Source organism: Phacochoerus africanus, chromosome 1, assembly GCF_016906955.1.
Source record: "Phacochoerus africanus isolate WHEZ1 chromosome 1, ROS_Pafr_v1, whole genome shotgun sequence".
Classification (NCBI taxonomy): Eukaryota; Metazoa; Chordata; class Mammalia; order Artiodactyla; family Suidae; genus Phacochoerus; species Phacochoerus africanus.
In genome coordinates, this window is record NC_062544.1 from 34989934 (window position 1) to 35006881 (window position 16948).

Genomic DNA, 16948 nt, shown 5'->3' on the forward strand with positions numbered 1-16948 from the left:
GGGTCTTCCTGATAGGTACTCTAGTCATTGGAGAAGTTCTCCTTAAATAAAACTTGTCAACTGTCCCTTCTCTCCAAACAAACATTTGGGGCTGCCTCTTTCTCTGGAGCAACCTTCCCCCACCCTCTTCTTGGCTGTGACTCAGTCGTCTCAGAGCTGCCCTTTTAAAAGGTGAGGTCTGGGTCGATGAGGATTTCAATTAAGCTCAGGTGATTTCAATTAAGCACTCCAGCTACAACTAAGGGAGCGACAAAGCAAATTTTGAATGTATGGGAGCAAGACACATTCCTATGGAAGCAATTTATCCTTAAGGAACCTCTTCGTGAAACTCATCATTTAACCTTTATACACAAAATGGATTCCATCACAGCTGCCTTCTATCTCAATACCTTAAATCACTGCAACTTAGCTACCAATGACTGCCCTAAGAAGCAACTTTAAATTTGTAATTTCTGTGAATATAAGTCTCAAGGACAGTATACAGTGACATAAGATTTTAACCACCAATTCTAACCCAATTTTACCTTATTTTCCTACCAGTGGTGAGGCACTGGGACTCTTTCTGCACCACAGAAGGTACATTCATCATGCATAAAGAAATGCCTGAAGACACAAATGTTAATACCAGAATCCCGAGATATGGTGATATTACTCTTAAAACAAACATAGAAAGGCACAAAATCATCAGCCAGGCGTGAACGACCTACCTAACTTCTACGCTGTTTTAAAAGGTAGTTGATCAAGTTCTAAGGCAGAGGCCCAAAGGTCTACACCTGATGTGAGTTTGGAACTGCATAGTCAGTGATCCACACTAAACTGGGTGGACTTGTGAGCCTGTTGGCCACTGAAAACATACCCAAAATATAAAGTCAAGAACATTAAAATTAAATGTTCATTTTCCACATGATAGCCTATGAAATTAGGTAAGAAAAGAAAGCCAATTTGTCAGTATTTTCATTCTCTCTCCCTCTTTCCCCCACCCCAAATACCAGCACAAAGCATGTGGGCTGAAAGGTTCAGTGGAAGAAAGCACCATATTCCAAGGTATATGGACTGTGTCTAAGAGGGGAAGTGATGGGCTAGCAAACGAGTACGGGCCTAGGATGCAAATTTATAAGCCATCTCACAGATACAGGTGTTTCATTATGAATACAAATCATTAAATAAGCAGTGAATACTTTTCATGGAGAGAAGTTGGAGGAGCAACCAGAAATTTCACACCAGTTCTATACGTTGAATGCATGCGTACCGCTGACCACGGTCCTGAACCGACATTTCCCATTTAGGGAAGGGTTTTCTCTCCTAAGTCTGGAAGCACCGGTGGCTACTCTCCAATCCTTCCCAGGAATTCTGAACCAGGTGAGAGGGTGCTGAGCAAGAAGGGCGAAGAGAGGGAAAGAGGCAAGTGCACAGAAGCTGCTGGAGAGGGAGATTTCCGCTTAATCATATTCGATGTTACGTTCTACCCCCAAATAAGAGGACCGGAGAAGAAGCCAGACTAAATACTGGAGACATAAAAGGGCACAATCATCCTTGAACTAAATGGTGCCAAGCTGTGTAAATGTCAACCTGAGCAGGTGCACAGGGCAGAGCATCAGGTTGCTGGAAGAGAAATGGCCTTCAGTCGCTGCGTCAGCATTTATGTGGATTATACCAAAAGGGCTCCTAAATTTTTGCAATTTTGTCTTAAGCAACTGTAATGTTTACACTGTCCCAAAGGGACAAAGCACGCTTTTTGTCAGGTAAGTCACATACATGGATTCTTGTTTTTTTTTTTTTTAATTTCTATCGTTTTTAACAGATTTCCCTCTTTCGAAGTTGGGGTGGCCCCTAGACCACCTGCTTTCCCACCACCTAATGTTTACAGGAACCAAAGTTGACTTCCAGAAAATCATCTGATCCTTATTCCTCCCTTTCAGCCCCCAATCATCATGAATTACCTGGTCATCTCACCAGCCTCACCACAGGGCTGACAGGTTGCCTTCTGACTAAATCCCTGGATGCAGCTAGCAATACACATGTTCACAGAGGATATTATTATTATTACTATTATTATTTTGTCTTTTTGCCATTTCTTGGGCCACTCTTGCAGCATATGGAGGTTCTCAGACTAGGGGTCTAATCGGAGCTGTAGCCGCCGGCCTATGCCAGAGCCACAGCAACGCGGGATCTGAGCCGCGTCTGCATCCTACACCACAGCTCACGGCAACGCCGGATCGTTAACCCACTGAGCAAGGCCAGGGATTGAACCCGCAACCACATGGTTCCTAGTCGGATTTGTTAACCACTGCGCCACGACGGGAACTCCATCATAGAGGATATTATTTAATAAATGATGAGTAAGAGCAGGTTCTATGAGCAAAAGAGAGATAGTGTCTTACAGAAGAGTTAATGAACTGGACACCATAAAGCTTTGCTATTAGTACATCGTAAGAAATGCTGCGTCCATGAAATTAAAAGTAATCACCACGTTACAAATCTACCTACTCAGGAATGAAAGGGCCTCCCAGAACCACCAGCAAAATATGCTGGTGGCATAACCCATCAGAGATGGGACATCTAGGCTTCCGATTATTCCTGGCTATGGCCCTGATATTCTGCATAAACCAGCTTTTCTGTACTCAGTCAAAACTAGCAAAAAGCATTAGGGAATGCATCCTATATTCCATGAATCATGCTGGATCCTCTATATAAAACACCTCATTAATTCTCCTAACAACCCTCTGGCAGGTCCATTTCACAAATAAGGAAACAATCTCAGTATTAATAACTTGTCCGAAGGCACATGGCCTATAAAGGGCCCAACTGGGGTCATTAGTGTGCACCGTTAGGCACTACAGACCCTGATCCCAGAGCAGAGAGGTGAAGGGGTGGAGAAGGAGGGCACAAGCCTTTTCCAGGCAATACTACAGCACGGGCGGCCATGCTTAGCAAATGGCCTGGGGCATCTTCCATCTAAAAAGGACATCATCTCTTCCAAGTCACACATGCGTCTGCGTGCCTGTACACACGCGCACACACGCCACTCCCAGTTTTCTCTAACATCAGGCCACCTGGTGGCTATGGACCCTTCTCACTGTGAGACTTCTCTACCAAGATTCTTCCCACCGTTTACCGTCTTTGCCCTACAAAGGGCTTCCACACCCTCCTTCACAAGGATAAAATGAAAAACATCTGGACACATTTATCAGACGTATCCACTACGTCTGAGGGGAGAAAGAGATAGCCTGTATCACTGGCGAAAATACAAATACTGGACATTTCCTAGAATACCCGAGACCCGGGAGGAAAGACTGTAAAAGCCCTGGTACCCGGATGCTGACCCTCTGTCTTCTCTAAAATATTCAAGCAAACAAGCCAGACGCTCAAAATGTGTTTTAGCTCACAAACACCTCACTGCCCCACCTCTGGGCAACCACCCCTGGTATTCACCTCAGGTCAACCCCCCCCCCCCCCTTGCAATATGGAAATAAGCATTGGCAAGGCTCCCTTCTCAGGCTCTATTCACATCAATGAAATGTTTTGTTCAAGAAAATACTAGGGTAAAGGCAAAACAGCAGTGACAAGCAGCATTAACATCCACACTAAGCTGGTCTCTTGAACAGACCTCAATGCTTTTCCTATTCTATTTCATGTGTTTACCTTGAAACCTGAACCACTAGGAGTGAGGCCCCTGTTTCATCTACACATCATTTATTAAGATGCCATCTGTTCGGGTTATCCATTCCCTGATAATCTGGACCATTTCAACAAGCTACTCCCGCAGTTCTCACCAGGTGGGCTCCACACTGCCTGGCCTCCCCCAAATGCCAATTTGATCCAGTCACTTCCTTGCTTCACATCCCTCAGTGGCTCTCCATGCCTCAGAATAACGTCTAAAAGTCCCTGCAGGACCAGCTGCTGCTTCTCTCTCCAGCTTCCCGCAGGCCGTGCCCTCCTCTGCTCCACGACTCAGACTCCTCTGAGCCCCACGCTCCCGCAGGCTTTTTTGCTTCGGGGTTTCTGCTACAGGTATCACTCTTGTCCCTTCCCTTCTCCCAGTAACTCCTCGGTGAGGCAGCTCCCACCTCCCAGACCAAAGGAGGCGCACACCGCCTCACAGCCTGTTCCCCACTTACCACCTAGGAGACCAATTAATGAAGACTGATATCCTTAGGGACCATCTCCCCCACTACACTAGAAGCTTCATGAGGTCAAAACTATCTCTGTTCTGTCCACCTTCATGTCCTCAGGGGCCAGGACAATGCTTCCCAAGGGTCAGACTCAACATACAGCGGCTGACGGACATTCCGAACCTGGGGCTCTCATTGAAGCAAGGAGTCAAAAGCAGACTCAACAATAAACATGCCAAGATTTACACACTCCTTTTTTATTTTTTCAAAATTATGCAGCTGCTGTGATTCATAAAATACCAATTTGGTGAAAAGCTTTACTGAATTCACAGTTGCTTTTTGCTATTTATTCTCTTCGCCAATGAACACGAGATGTTCATCTACTGCATTAGTCTCTTATGAGGGAGCCCCCTCCAACACACACATCCAAAGTGACATTAAAAGCAGTCCTCAAATTCATACAGCATTCAATAGAACAGCTAAAAGACATCCCCTAATTGTGTCTACTGTTATTAACGGAAACTGTTTCCTACCTTATGTCAGTAAAGTAAATCCTTGAGGGTAGCAGAGTATAAAAGAGACGCTTTATATTGAGTTGAAAATCCTTTTAGATACTAAGCTTTTTACTGTCATTCTAAGAATCCCTGAAAGTTTCCAGTTCTAACACACAGGGAAAAGCAGAGATAATGTGCAAGTCCCTGCACAGGTGTTCTGAGTGGATCCTCAGTGACTTGACTTTCTTTAAATTTACTTGGAAAAACTGCTCCTAACATTTTCACTGTGGTCCATGAGGGTTTTTGGGTAAGAGATCCAGAGGTTTAAGCAGAATTCCCAACAGACATAAGAATATGCACATGGTCACCCTTCAGTTAAACACGCAACTGTTTTCTTCTTTCCTTCAACATAACAGTACTGAGCCCTTACTAAGATATTAAAAGCATTTCAATAAGCACACAAAGACGAAATTCCTGCCAACACACAGCCAATGGCACCAGGTACTTAATGAGAGTCATCACAAGGTGCTTTGAGAAAGGACAGGGCAGAGCGCCTAAGAGCAAATCTCAGAACTGTTGTTAGAAGGCCAGTCCTCCAATCCAGACCGTCATGACCCTCCAAAACACAGCCTGCCACCCTCAACATGCACCGGCCCCAAATCCACAGACTTGGAGAAGCAGGGGTGAAGTCGGGTGCACTTTATTTAAACAAAAAGGCACTATCTCTAACTTTCACATATTTGCTGCCAAGTACATAAAAAGTACACTCATTGCCATGTTAAACTAGTCTTTTTAAGACACTGAAACCTTAAAGGGCTGATTTAAGTCTATGAGAGTTTATAAGTTTATGCAAATATTGACGGTGAGATAAATATGAAATAGGTCAAACATTGTTGACTTGACTAGAAATATGCAAGCAGCTTTAACAAGGGTGCCCAGAAAATTAGCACTGCAATTATACACTAGGAACTTGAATTTTCTGCTTTTCAAAAATTCATGGAATAAGTTGCTGAAAAAAAAATTAGAAAACGATGAGTCTCCCAAGCTAGACCTAACAATTTTTAAATCTTTTCTTTTATAGGAAAGTTTTTTCTCAATAAATTTTTATTACATTTATAGCTGTACAACGATCACCACAACCAAATTTTATAGCATTTCCATCCCAAACCCCCAGCCCATGCCCCCCACCCCCAATCTGTCTCCTTTGGAAACCATAAGTTTTTCAAAGTCTCTGAGTCAGTATCTGTTCTGCGAAGAAGTGCGTTGTGTCCTTTTTTTAGATTCCACATGTAAGTAATAGCGTATTATGTTGACAATTTTTAAATCTTAAATGAACCTCTTTCACTTTATGGGTTTCACATAAGCTGTTTAAGGCTTTATATTCAGTGCCTCACTATAATACAACCTGATATGAATAAAAACTCTTTTCCAGCTTATACTAGTAAAATGGTAATAAACAGAACAGACACAGCCTCAGGGTCTCTGAAAGCAGGAGCAGATTAATTATGCATAAATAAAAATAAACCAGCCCAAGCTTATACATCATTTCACAAAATTTTTCATCACAAACGAACTTGAAAAACTACTTTACATGGCACCCAATGCTAAATGTCACAAACTATGCTGGGATTAAATTAGATGGTGTGACCAGTCAAAATGGCCATCATTAATAACAAATGCTGGAGAGGGTGTGGAGAAAAGAGAAGCCTCCCACACTGTTGGTGGGAATGTAAATTGGCACAGCCACTATGGAGGTACCTTAGAAAACTAAATATAGAACTACCATATCATCCAGCAATCCCACTTCTGGACATATATCCAGACAAAACTACAATTCAAAAAGATACATGCACCTGTATGTTCATCGCAGCACTACTCATAACAGCCAAGACATGGAAACAACCAAAATGTCCATCAACAGAGGAATGGATTAAGAAAATGTGGTACATGTATACAATGGAATACTACTCAGTAATAAAAAAGAACAAAATAATGCCATTTGCAGCAACATGGATGGAACTAGAGACTCTCAAACTGAGTCAGAAAGAGAAAGACAAATACCACATGACATCACTTATATCTGGAATCTAATATACAGCACAAATGAACCTATCTACAGAAAAGAAACAAACTCATGGACATGGAAAGGGGGAGTGAGTGGGATAGACTGTGAGTTTGGGATTAGTGGATGCAAACTATTGCATTTGGAGTGGATAAGCAATGAGATCCTAGTGTATAGCACAGGGAACTACAGCTAGTAACTTATGGTGGAACACGATGAGGATAATATGAGGAAAAGAATGCATATATATGTATAACTGGGTCACTTTGCTGTACAGCAGAAATTGATAGAACATTGTAAATCAACTATAATAAAAATTTAAATAAATAAATTTTTAAAATTAGATGGTGTGACTAAAAGGCCCAACAATTTCATTACTATTATTTCCACTTAGGAGGGGGGAAACCGGGCTTTATATCAGCTGAATGGTCCACGTTGAGTTAAGGTGGCAGAGCTGGAAATCAAACCCATATTTTTCCACTAAACTGAGATTGGGTAACCGAGTGCTCCTTACTGAACCTTCCAGGATGGTATTTATAAGTGTGCATGTTTTCTGGACAGAAGGTGGAGAGTTTTCATTAGATTCTCAAAGGGACCCGCAAAAGTTAAGAACCCTGCACCACACCATAACCAGTGCGAAAACCAGAAAATGCACGCTGGACTTCCACCCCTCTCACCAAGGCATCAGTTCTCTACTCTGCTGATTCAGTTTCACTTTAAAATTCTCCGAGCAAATCAAGATTTCCACTCCTGGACAATTTCCAGCATCCCGGCCCCACCTCCACAGATTAAGTTACACAATAAATTGTAATACTGTATCAGTTTACATCCAATTCTGAGATTTCACAAAAACTGACCAATGTTATTTAGTCATTCCACTTTCCAAACTGTTTCAATCAACCTATCCTTCCTGCCACTGCCTGTGAAATAAGCTATCATGATATCCACTTCCAAGAAAATAAAACACTGTCACCCCAAGGCCAGGCAGTAAATAAGCTATAGGATTGGGATCAAATGTGAGAAGTTTTCGACTTTCCCCACCTGGGATCTGCAAGAGCATGTCAGGAGTCACAAAGCACCCTCCTAGCTATGCAAAAACCATAGGGCAACGAACTCCACCATCTTCTTTTCCAATGGCAACACTATTAGAGTCTAGTGGTAAATCATTAGATTGGGTCATACCCCCTGCTGTACAATGACCAGTGTGCTCAATTCTGAAAGTTGAGGCAGATGCCACAAGGTGAACACCAGAACATGCCTGGCATGATCAAAAGGAGATGCAACCACTGAGGAGAACACTGGTTCAGCCCAGGGTTTGGTCAGGAGCTCTGTGGTTGGGATGGTACTCAGCTTCATTCCTGGCACCCTGGAGCAATTTGAACTTGGAGTCCATCCTTAATTCCTGATCAGCAAAGGAGAGTCCTCATGTGAAAATGAACTTTACCTTAAAGTTCACTAGTCAAACCCCTCATTTTACAGATGATCAAACTTACCTCAGAGGATTCCAACAACTCCTCCAAGGTCTCACAACTCAGGAGCAGAGACAGTTCTAGAAAGCAAATCTGTGAGTTCCCATTGTGACTCAGTGGTTAACGAACTCAACCACTATCCATGAGGACACCGGTTTGAGGATCTGGCGTTGCTGTGAGCTGTTGCGTAGGCCGACAGCTACAGCTCAGATTCAACTCCTAGCCTGGGAACCTCCATATGCCATAGATGCGGCCCTAAAAAGAGAGCCAAGTCTTTAGACACCTGTTCAGGATCCTTGTGCTTCTCCAGGTGTTAGGGGTGGGTCCTAGTTACTGCCAGAGGCTTGACCAACCACTAGGGTTTGCTCAATCTCTCTCTGCCAGGCTAGCACCTGACTTCCCTCACTTTGTGCAAGATCCAGTCTTTGCCTCCAGGCTGGGGTCCCAGGAGGCTACTGTCAGAGTACTGGCCTTAGCTTGCATCTTCTGAGGGAGAAAGACAATTATTTACTAAAGCTAACCCCCTTAGAGAGGAGAAAAATACCACTCTGGCACTGTGGAATTAACTTCACAAGGAGGCTCCCTTAACGTGATGTTTTATTTATGGCCTTGCCTGATCAAAATGATTTCCCCACAAGAACCTTCCAAAGCAAACAATCGAAGACACACAGAACCAGGCTTCCTTGACTGTCCTCCAACAGCCGAAAGAAAAAAAAGGAAAAAAAGCTAGAGAAAACAGGCGGGAGGACACCAAGTCATATTCTCAAAGTGTCAGGATGAGACCCACAAGTTTCACACAAACATTCTTCCAAGAAACCAGGATGGACACAGTCCCCCGAAGAAGGTAGGACATTCCCTATTCAGTTGCTACCAGCACGCAGCTGGACACCCTCGGAACAAATCCAAATGGGAGATGCAGAAGCGCAGGTCAGGGCCGCTGGCTAAGACCTGGGAGTCCTTCTCTGTGTGAGGACCGACGTCGCTAGACCAGCCAAAACCACCCGCGGGGGATCCCGGGCCGACGCCACTGTAATCTCGCTGCGCAACTTCAAGGGTACCTATCGCAGCCGACTCTAACCCCCAACACACCCACTCTGCCCCCACATCCATCCCTTCCCCACATTCCCTCTCTACCCCAGCGCTTCGGTGGGAAGCAACGACCACTTCGGAGAACTAGGTCTTAAGTTGTGGGGACTAATCAGGCGTCCAGATCACATTCAATCTCAAACCCAGCATAGCAAATCCACACCTTAAGGAGTCTGCTGCTTTGACACTGTAAAAGCACGCTCTCAGGCTGCACAGGGGTACACAAGTACACACACACACACACACACACACACACACACCAGCCACGGGGAAATCAATGACCCACAGAGCGTCTCCTGTCATTATCCCGGGCTCGGGGCAGAGCCCTGGGGTCCCTTCCCCTCTCCACGCTCCAATGCGCTCTGCCCACCGCCCGCGTGCGGGATGGTTAGGTGGGGTCGCCTGGCAGGCGGACCAGAGGGGCCAAGATGTGGGAAGGCGTGGCCCACCTCCTCTTCCTGCTCCTCCTGGGATGCGCTGCTGCCCCGGGTCGCGGGTGGCGCGGTTCCTCCGGGGAGCGGCGGCGGCTCGGGGACTCCACGCTCGGGCACCCCTCGCGCGGGAGCCCACGCGGCGGGCGGCCGGGCGCCGCCCGGCGGCGGCAGCGACTGCTCGCGAGAGAAGCCAGGCTCCCCTTCCTCCGACAGAGTTTCTGAACCTGAGGAGGACTCCGCTGAGGAAGCGCCCGGCGAGGACGCGGCGGCCGCCGCAGGGACGGGAGTGCGAGCACCGTGGCCGCTGCAGCCGCGGGGCACTGGCTCCGGCGCCTCCGAAACTTTCTCCCCCATTTCCCTCTCGGGCCCAAAGTGTGAGCCAAGGGGCGGGGGGGGGGGCACTTAGCGCCTCCCAGGGAAGCCGCGGGCTGCTGGGCGCCGGCTCGCTCTCGCTGCCGCTCCCGGGCTGCGGGGAGCCCCGCTGGCTACTACATGGCCGCGGCCGGGCCGCCGGAGCCCGCCGCCAAGTTAGTAGCCGCCTGGGCTTGGAGGCCGACGGAAGCTCCCACGCGAGGGGACATGCCGGCGCGGGTCAGCGCTCTGCACTCCACAGTCCTCCCGCACGGCGCCGGAGCAGCCAGGACTGCGGCTTCTCCAGCAAAACCTGCCTCCGGGACTGAGCGGGGCCGGCGAAAAAGACGGGCAGCCGGGGAAACCAATGGTAGGGCAGGCGCGCCGGTGGGCGGAGGCTGCGACGCCCCAGGCGCACCGGCGTCAGGTAGGGGAGGCGGGGCCAAGGCGTGAATTGCTGGGTCCCGCGGGAGCGCTGGAGCTGGGGGACTAGATCCAGGAACCTGCACCTTGGAGGGAGGGAGAACCAGGAATCGCAGCCAAAGGTTGGGACTCCGAATTTAGCCGAGAAGTGGGTGGCGGTCCTGGAAACACCAGGGGAAGATGGACGCGGAGGCGGTGAGACCTTGGAGAAGTGGACTTTTGTTTCAAAAAAGTGGAATCGAGGAAACTGGCCAGAAGGAAAAATAGCAGGGCTTAACGGGTAAAGGGAAACAAACACACAGTCACGCACACACGTGTGCCCATCAGCGTGCTGTAGGAGAAAGGGGGAAACTTCACGGAATATGGTGAATGGATTCAAACGGAGCTGATCTCTGATCCCGGATTCTCCAGTTTAGCTCCTTGGGCTTCAGTGTCCTCAGCTGGAAATGGAAACGGTCTTACCTGTCTTGTCTCCCTATGGGCAGAATTAGAACAAATATATATATATAAAGCTTCAACAAACTGCCTGGCTTGGACACACAGACTGTTCTCATAAGACTATTTTCTGTCTTTATTTCTGTTTGGAAATTAAAAAGTTAAGGGCATGTACCTTTTGAAAGGGAGGGAAATAATAAATTATGCTCCTATATTTAACTGGGGCTAAGAATATGGCCAGTATTGTGCCAGATCCAATGCTGAATTAGAGAGGGCTTCACGGCCCACCATTGCCTGACTCTCCACATCAACAAAGCAGAGGATGAAAAGAAGTCACATTTCCTCTTTACTTTCTCCTAGCCCCGGATTGTAAACCAGCAAGATATGGGACTGGTTCCTTGATTTTCCTTACCTCTAAGAACTAGGAGAAAGCACTTTCACAAAGGGCACCAGTAGAACCACCTTAAGGTCCTCCCTGGGTGGCCTTCAGTGTGGTGGGGTAACCTGAAGAAAACAGAACAGCAGTGGAAAATAGATGACTCCTCCCTTGCCTTTAGCTCTCATCCTATTCTGAGCTCTAGCACTGCTGACCTGGGATATAAATTCAGCCAGACTCAATTCCACAGACATTGATTGAGATGTGTACCCAGTGCTTGCAGGGGATACAAAGATGAATAAGGCAGGTCCCCTGCCCTTGAGGAGCTTCTGGTCAAGCAAGAGATTGATGCTGCATAATATAGCTCCATTATTAATTTTCAAAAGCTGTGGTGGTACTACAGGAACAATGTGCCATGGGGCGGGGGGGAGGAAAAGTTACAGAAAAACAGTGCAGGTCCTTAAGCTCAGAAGACCTCGAGAATCTTAGATTTCCCTTTGTCAGAACAGTTTTGCCAAAGGTCCTTAAGAACTGGAGGACTCGAGTTGAAAGCCCCTTCAGCTAATGAGTCCTCTTATGCTATCACGGCATTTACAAGTGATAGATCATACAAAGCGCTTCATCATGTTGGACAGCAAGCTTTGTCCCAATCAGTTTCCTCCCCCAAGATGAAGGGGAAGGAAATATGATGTGACCTCATTGCCACAGACAGGCATACTGCAAAACAGCTCCGGCTGGCAGGCTTCCATTGTGACACTTGGGAATTATCTGTGGGGCTGTGATGACCTACTGAGGCAAAAGGACCGTCATAGTGACTTGGCTAGTTGTGAAAGCAAGGCTAAAGAGAGTGCACAGTGGGGCAGTCTGGATCCAACCCTGGGCTGCACAATTGCTTTTCTGGTCAGGAGCACTGGTCTTTATCTGAGCCTCTATGTGGTTGATTTGCCTGAGCCGAAGTGAAATGATGACTTAAGCAAGCCATTCACAGGAAAGAGGAGGAGGGGCCGTTTTCTGTACATCAGGAAAGAAGCAAAGACATGATCTGAATTGCTAGCAGGAAGAACAATAATAGCTATTATTGCTTCCTCCATAAGAATCTATGGATATTCTCCTTGAATCCTGGTAACAACATTATGAGATATAGTCCATTACCCCACCTTATAGATTAAGAAACTGAGGACCTTCAAGGTCAAAAAACTTGACAAAGGTCATACAACAAGTGAATGGTGGAAGTGTGATTCGAACCCAGCAATCTGGTCCAAGGAGCTTTCTTAAACGTTCCAATATATTGTCACTCTGAACAGACAGCTTTTTCAAGTGTATGTGTATGTAGACCCACACACATACATACATATTATATTACAACTGTCCATAGGGCAGAGACTTTATTGTTGATTTAACATGAAAAAGGGTATAAAAGGATACTTGCAGAACAGAATTTTTCCCCCATAAGCATTTATAAGGTCCCTAGTATGTGCCAGGCAAGGTGTTAAGCACTTTACAAATGTTAACTTTTCCAATTCCCATATCAACCCTATAAAGTAGCCTATTCTCATATTGCATAGGTGAAATGTGTGAAAACTATGGCACAGCGAAGTTAAGTAATTTTCCCAAACTCACACAGCTAGCAAGGGATGGAGCCAGCACTCACTTGAAAAGTTCAGCCCCAGCATTCGTATTCTTAACCCCACAGATCAAAGTCAAGCACTGGATCAGTATTTCCTGAACTTTTTAAACCTTCACCGCAAATAAGAAATATATTTTACATGGCAACTCATGACACATGTTACATACAAATACAAATAAAATTGCATGAAATAATACTTACACTTCCTATAAGCATTTGATTTTTCATTATGTTTTATTGAAAATTAAAATGCTAGTTGTGATCAGTTGGATGGATTTCACACTCTGCTTTGACACATACAGTCAAAAGGAGGATATTTGATCATCTCAATAGATGACCCATGAGGAAAATATGACTACAGTTCAGTCTGACAGTTTCCAAACTCAGAGGATGACTCTGTAAATAGAAGACTATCAGAAGGTCAGGATAGTTCCCATTAGACCTACGAACAAGTGCTGGGTATCACATTAGACCGGTTTTGATTTAAATCCTACAGTTCCCCTTTCTTATGTTGTTAATTAAATTATAAACACCTTCTTCAGTGGCTAGGAAAGCACCCCTCCAAGAGAACATCTCATAAGAGCCCCTACTGTTGGAGGCTTTGGGATGAAAAATGGGTATAAAAGTGTGGCTTTTTTTCTTGCAGTGTCACTGTAGCCAAGAGTTGGAAAAATAAAAACGTCTTAGTCATAACTCCTGGGAAGCCAATAGCACAGCTTCACATGACGGAACCAGATTAGCCTATAGACTAGGAAAACAAGATCAGCCTACCCCAAGGTCGTGAGGGTCCACGCATTCTGCTGCACATGCCTCCAAGTGCTTGGTTCAGGGGCAGGCACCCCGGGCTCTGAGTGTTCATTGTGTTTGGTGATTAGACACTTGCCTCAGTTTTCTGTGTTTTTCCCCTAAGTGATGGGAGACATTGCCTCTGGGAATCCCTGATGTTTCTGCCAGTCTCTGCTCTGTATGTGGGGCCAAGTGTGAAAGTCAGGGTCAAGCCCTGTCTCCACGGAACGGAGGATTTTCAAGGACAAGTTGTCACACACATGATTCTCAGGGTCATGACCTTTCTAGAATTAGGTTTAGTGCTTAATAAACTTGAAATCAATTGTCTTTCTTTCTTACATACATAAAATTAGAACATTATACATTCAGAATGAGTGTTTTTGCAAAATTAAGTAAATACACATACACGCACATGCACGCACACACACACACACACAAAATCCTAAATATCATGTGATATTTGGATTATAAAACTGATGATATTATTCATCTTTAGTATGTCGTTAAATTTTCATTATTAATTATCGATTTGCCTGCTGCCCCATGACAAATAAAGTACAATTTTGAGACAAAGTAAACATCAATAAAAATGTGTCCATTGAGATGGCCCCAGTTGAGGTTTTTGATTTACACCCAAGGGTGTAGCATGATACAGACCATGGCAATTTCTGACTACCTAGCCAGAAGGAAAAGTTCTCACAGCATCTCAACCTTTTGTTTGTGTTTGAGGTCTAGGAAAAGAAAGATTATAATGCAAGATTTCAGAAATGATTCAGAAGTTCCGTAAGAGATGGTTGAAAAGGACAGGAGAGGAAGAGTAATACTATTATTTGCCTCTGTTGGAGTCTCTGACCTAGTGGTTAAGGAGGCTGGGAAATCACGTTATGTTAGCAAATTAAAATGAGCCTGTAATGGACCAAACAAGAGGCTGCTGCTGATCTGACCTCTTCCACCAAGGTTTCTGCCCATGCTGTCTGTGGAGCTCTTGCTTCCCATCGCTGGGATGCATTCAAGGGACCAGGATTCTGATTCCCAGACCCGCCCAAAGGTTTGGGAATCTGCATTTTGAAGGAACACTCCAAGAATTAATCAAGTACAGTAAAGCTTGAGGATTACTGAAGAGGATCCTAATTTGAAGATCACGGAGCTCTTTTGTGGGGCAAATGTGTGTGGCTCTGTAGAAGGTAACCAGAGTGAGCTTGATGGATTGCAGTCTGTCTTACTTGGACCTCACTGCTCGTGGAGAACAACTACCTTGAGACAAAGGCAGGCCAGCAGCTGGATAGGAAGATGCATGTTCTGAAAACAGCTGGAAAAAACTGAGCTAATACACAAAAAGCTCTCAGGATAGTGTTCCCTCGAGGATTCTGTTTAAATAAAATTCAAAATGGCGACTCTTTCTCACAGGAGACTCCAATCTTTTGCATTTGTCTTTCCAAGATGGATGAGATGGTTACTCACATCTGGGATTGTTTTGTTATGCTTTCAGCACGAAACACTCCTTTATTTTCATTCTTCATTTTTCAAAAAGATTTATTTAGGACTCTTCACCTGTTTAGGAAATAGAAGACAAGCAAGCACATTCACTCATTTTTATTCATTGCAGTGGTTTACTTTCAGAGCCAAACAGTTCCATTTTCCATTTTCAATTTATAGAAAAATCTCCTTGTCTCTGTCTACACTGCAGGGCAAGTGGTTCCTTCCGCCATGCACCCCAACTAGTTGGAAAAGAAAATGATGCTAAATAGTAACCTAGCAAGTAGCAACTCTTTCCGCAATCCTGCAACCCTAGGGGTAATGTTTAAGGTGTTGGTATCGGAGGAAATTGTATTCGAGTCCCTTTCCCCTCAAAGTGTGGTTTGCCAGCAAGCTAACCTAGGAATTTGTTAGACATGTGGAATCTCAGTCTCCACCCCAGACCTACTCTATCAAAATCTTAACAAGATTCCTGGGAACTTCATGGACACACGAAAGGTCGAAAAGCATTGCTTTTCTTTGGCTGTATATTAGACTCACCTGTAGAAATTTAAAAATTACTGACCCATTGATCACACCCTCAAGATTTTCTGATGTAATTGTTTTGGGTTGGGGTCTGGACATTAGGATTAAGAAGTTCCCAAGGTGGGAAATGGTTGATTTTAGGTCCAAGGTGGGGAAATACAGGATAAACCTGGAACAATTTACAGTGCCACAAATTAAGGAATCGCTCAAAAAAAGATAGGTCTTTGTTGGCAGAACACAGGTACCAGCCTAAAGGAGTTCTCAGTGGTCAAAGATAGAACAATCTGAGCAACAAAATAAATCACGATGGTGTTGGGTTTAAACCATAGAATAATATAAATATTCATGAATATAGACTCATATAAATAATGAAATAAGAAAGTAAATAGAGGAGAGAGAGCTCTTCCTCACAAAGGAATTCCAATTAATAAATGCAGAAAGAATGAGGGAAATAAGAATCACCATGAGGCAAATCCCACAAGAAAAACTGTTGCAGATAAGATCCCAAAATGTATGCTCAAATTAGTTAGCTACAGTTTGAGAGAAAGGAAGGATTTGTGTAGACTCAAGGTGCTGCCTCCGTGATACTTACCAATACAAAATGAAAAATAGTCACTTTACAGTAAAGAAACCCAACAGATATTGACCTAACCATGTAATATCACTGGTAATAAGACATATCAACATCCTGAACCCCTTGTTATGATGCACATCATTGGTTCTGTGGCATTCTTGACAAAAATGCATAAGCTAACTCCAATCATGAGAAAAATGGGGGGAAATCAGGAAAGTGTGAGGAACTGTTACAAGAACTAAAAAGTAAGAACTAAATAAAACATGGGATCCTGGAACAAAAAAGAGGACATTAGTGGAGGGGGGGATGAAATGTGAATCAAGTCTATAGTTGAGTTAATAACACTGCAGCAATGTTAATGCCTGTTCTTGACATTATACTATGGTTATATAAGATCTTATTTGGGAAAGCATGGCAGGGGATTTTAAGGAACTCTTGGTGGTACTATATTTGCAACTTTTCTGCAATCTAAAATTAGTTCAAGATAAAATGTTAAAAAGCAAAAAATCCTAAGTGAATAGAATGCTCTACCTTCAAAGGCCCAACACCTCCTTCACTCCTTTCTCCTTACTCAAGGAAAATAATTTTTCCTATCTTTCCCTCATAAAGTGGACTAGCCTGGGTTGTTCGGACAGGAGGCAACACGATAAGTAATAACATTAACCTACACCCAGAGAAGTGTCTACAGTGGGTGCTGTGGACAGCATACATTTGAGGC

The 16948-nt window shown here is 44.6% G+C and overlaps 1 protein-coding gene across 1 annotated transcript; it reads right to left on the minus strand.

Moving 5' to 3' along the window:
• Window positions 1-9315: 9315 nt before the first annotated feature.
• On the minus strand, window positions 9316-10335 carry LOC125137008 (microtubule-associated serine/threonine-protein kinase 4-like). Its single transcript, XM_047797910.1, has one exon. The coding sequence runs from the start codon at window positions 10009-10011 to the stop codon at window positions 9526-9528; it is 486 nt and encodes a 161-aa protein (XP_047653866.1). The 5' UTR covers window positions 10012-10335; the 3' UTR covers window positions 9316-9525.
• Between the last annotated feature and the right edge of the window lie 6613 nt (window positions 10336-16948).

Bases quoted from the DNA above. Each gene is read 5' to 3' on its own strand.
- LOC125137008 (XM_047797910.1), bottom strand. From the start codon at position 10,011: ATGGGGGAGAAAGTTTCGGAGGCGCCGGAGCCAGTGCCCCGCGGCTGC.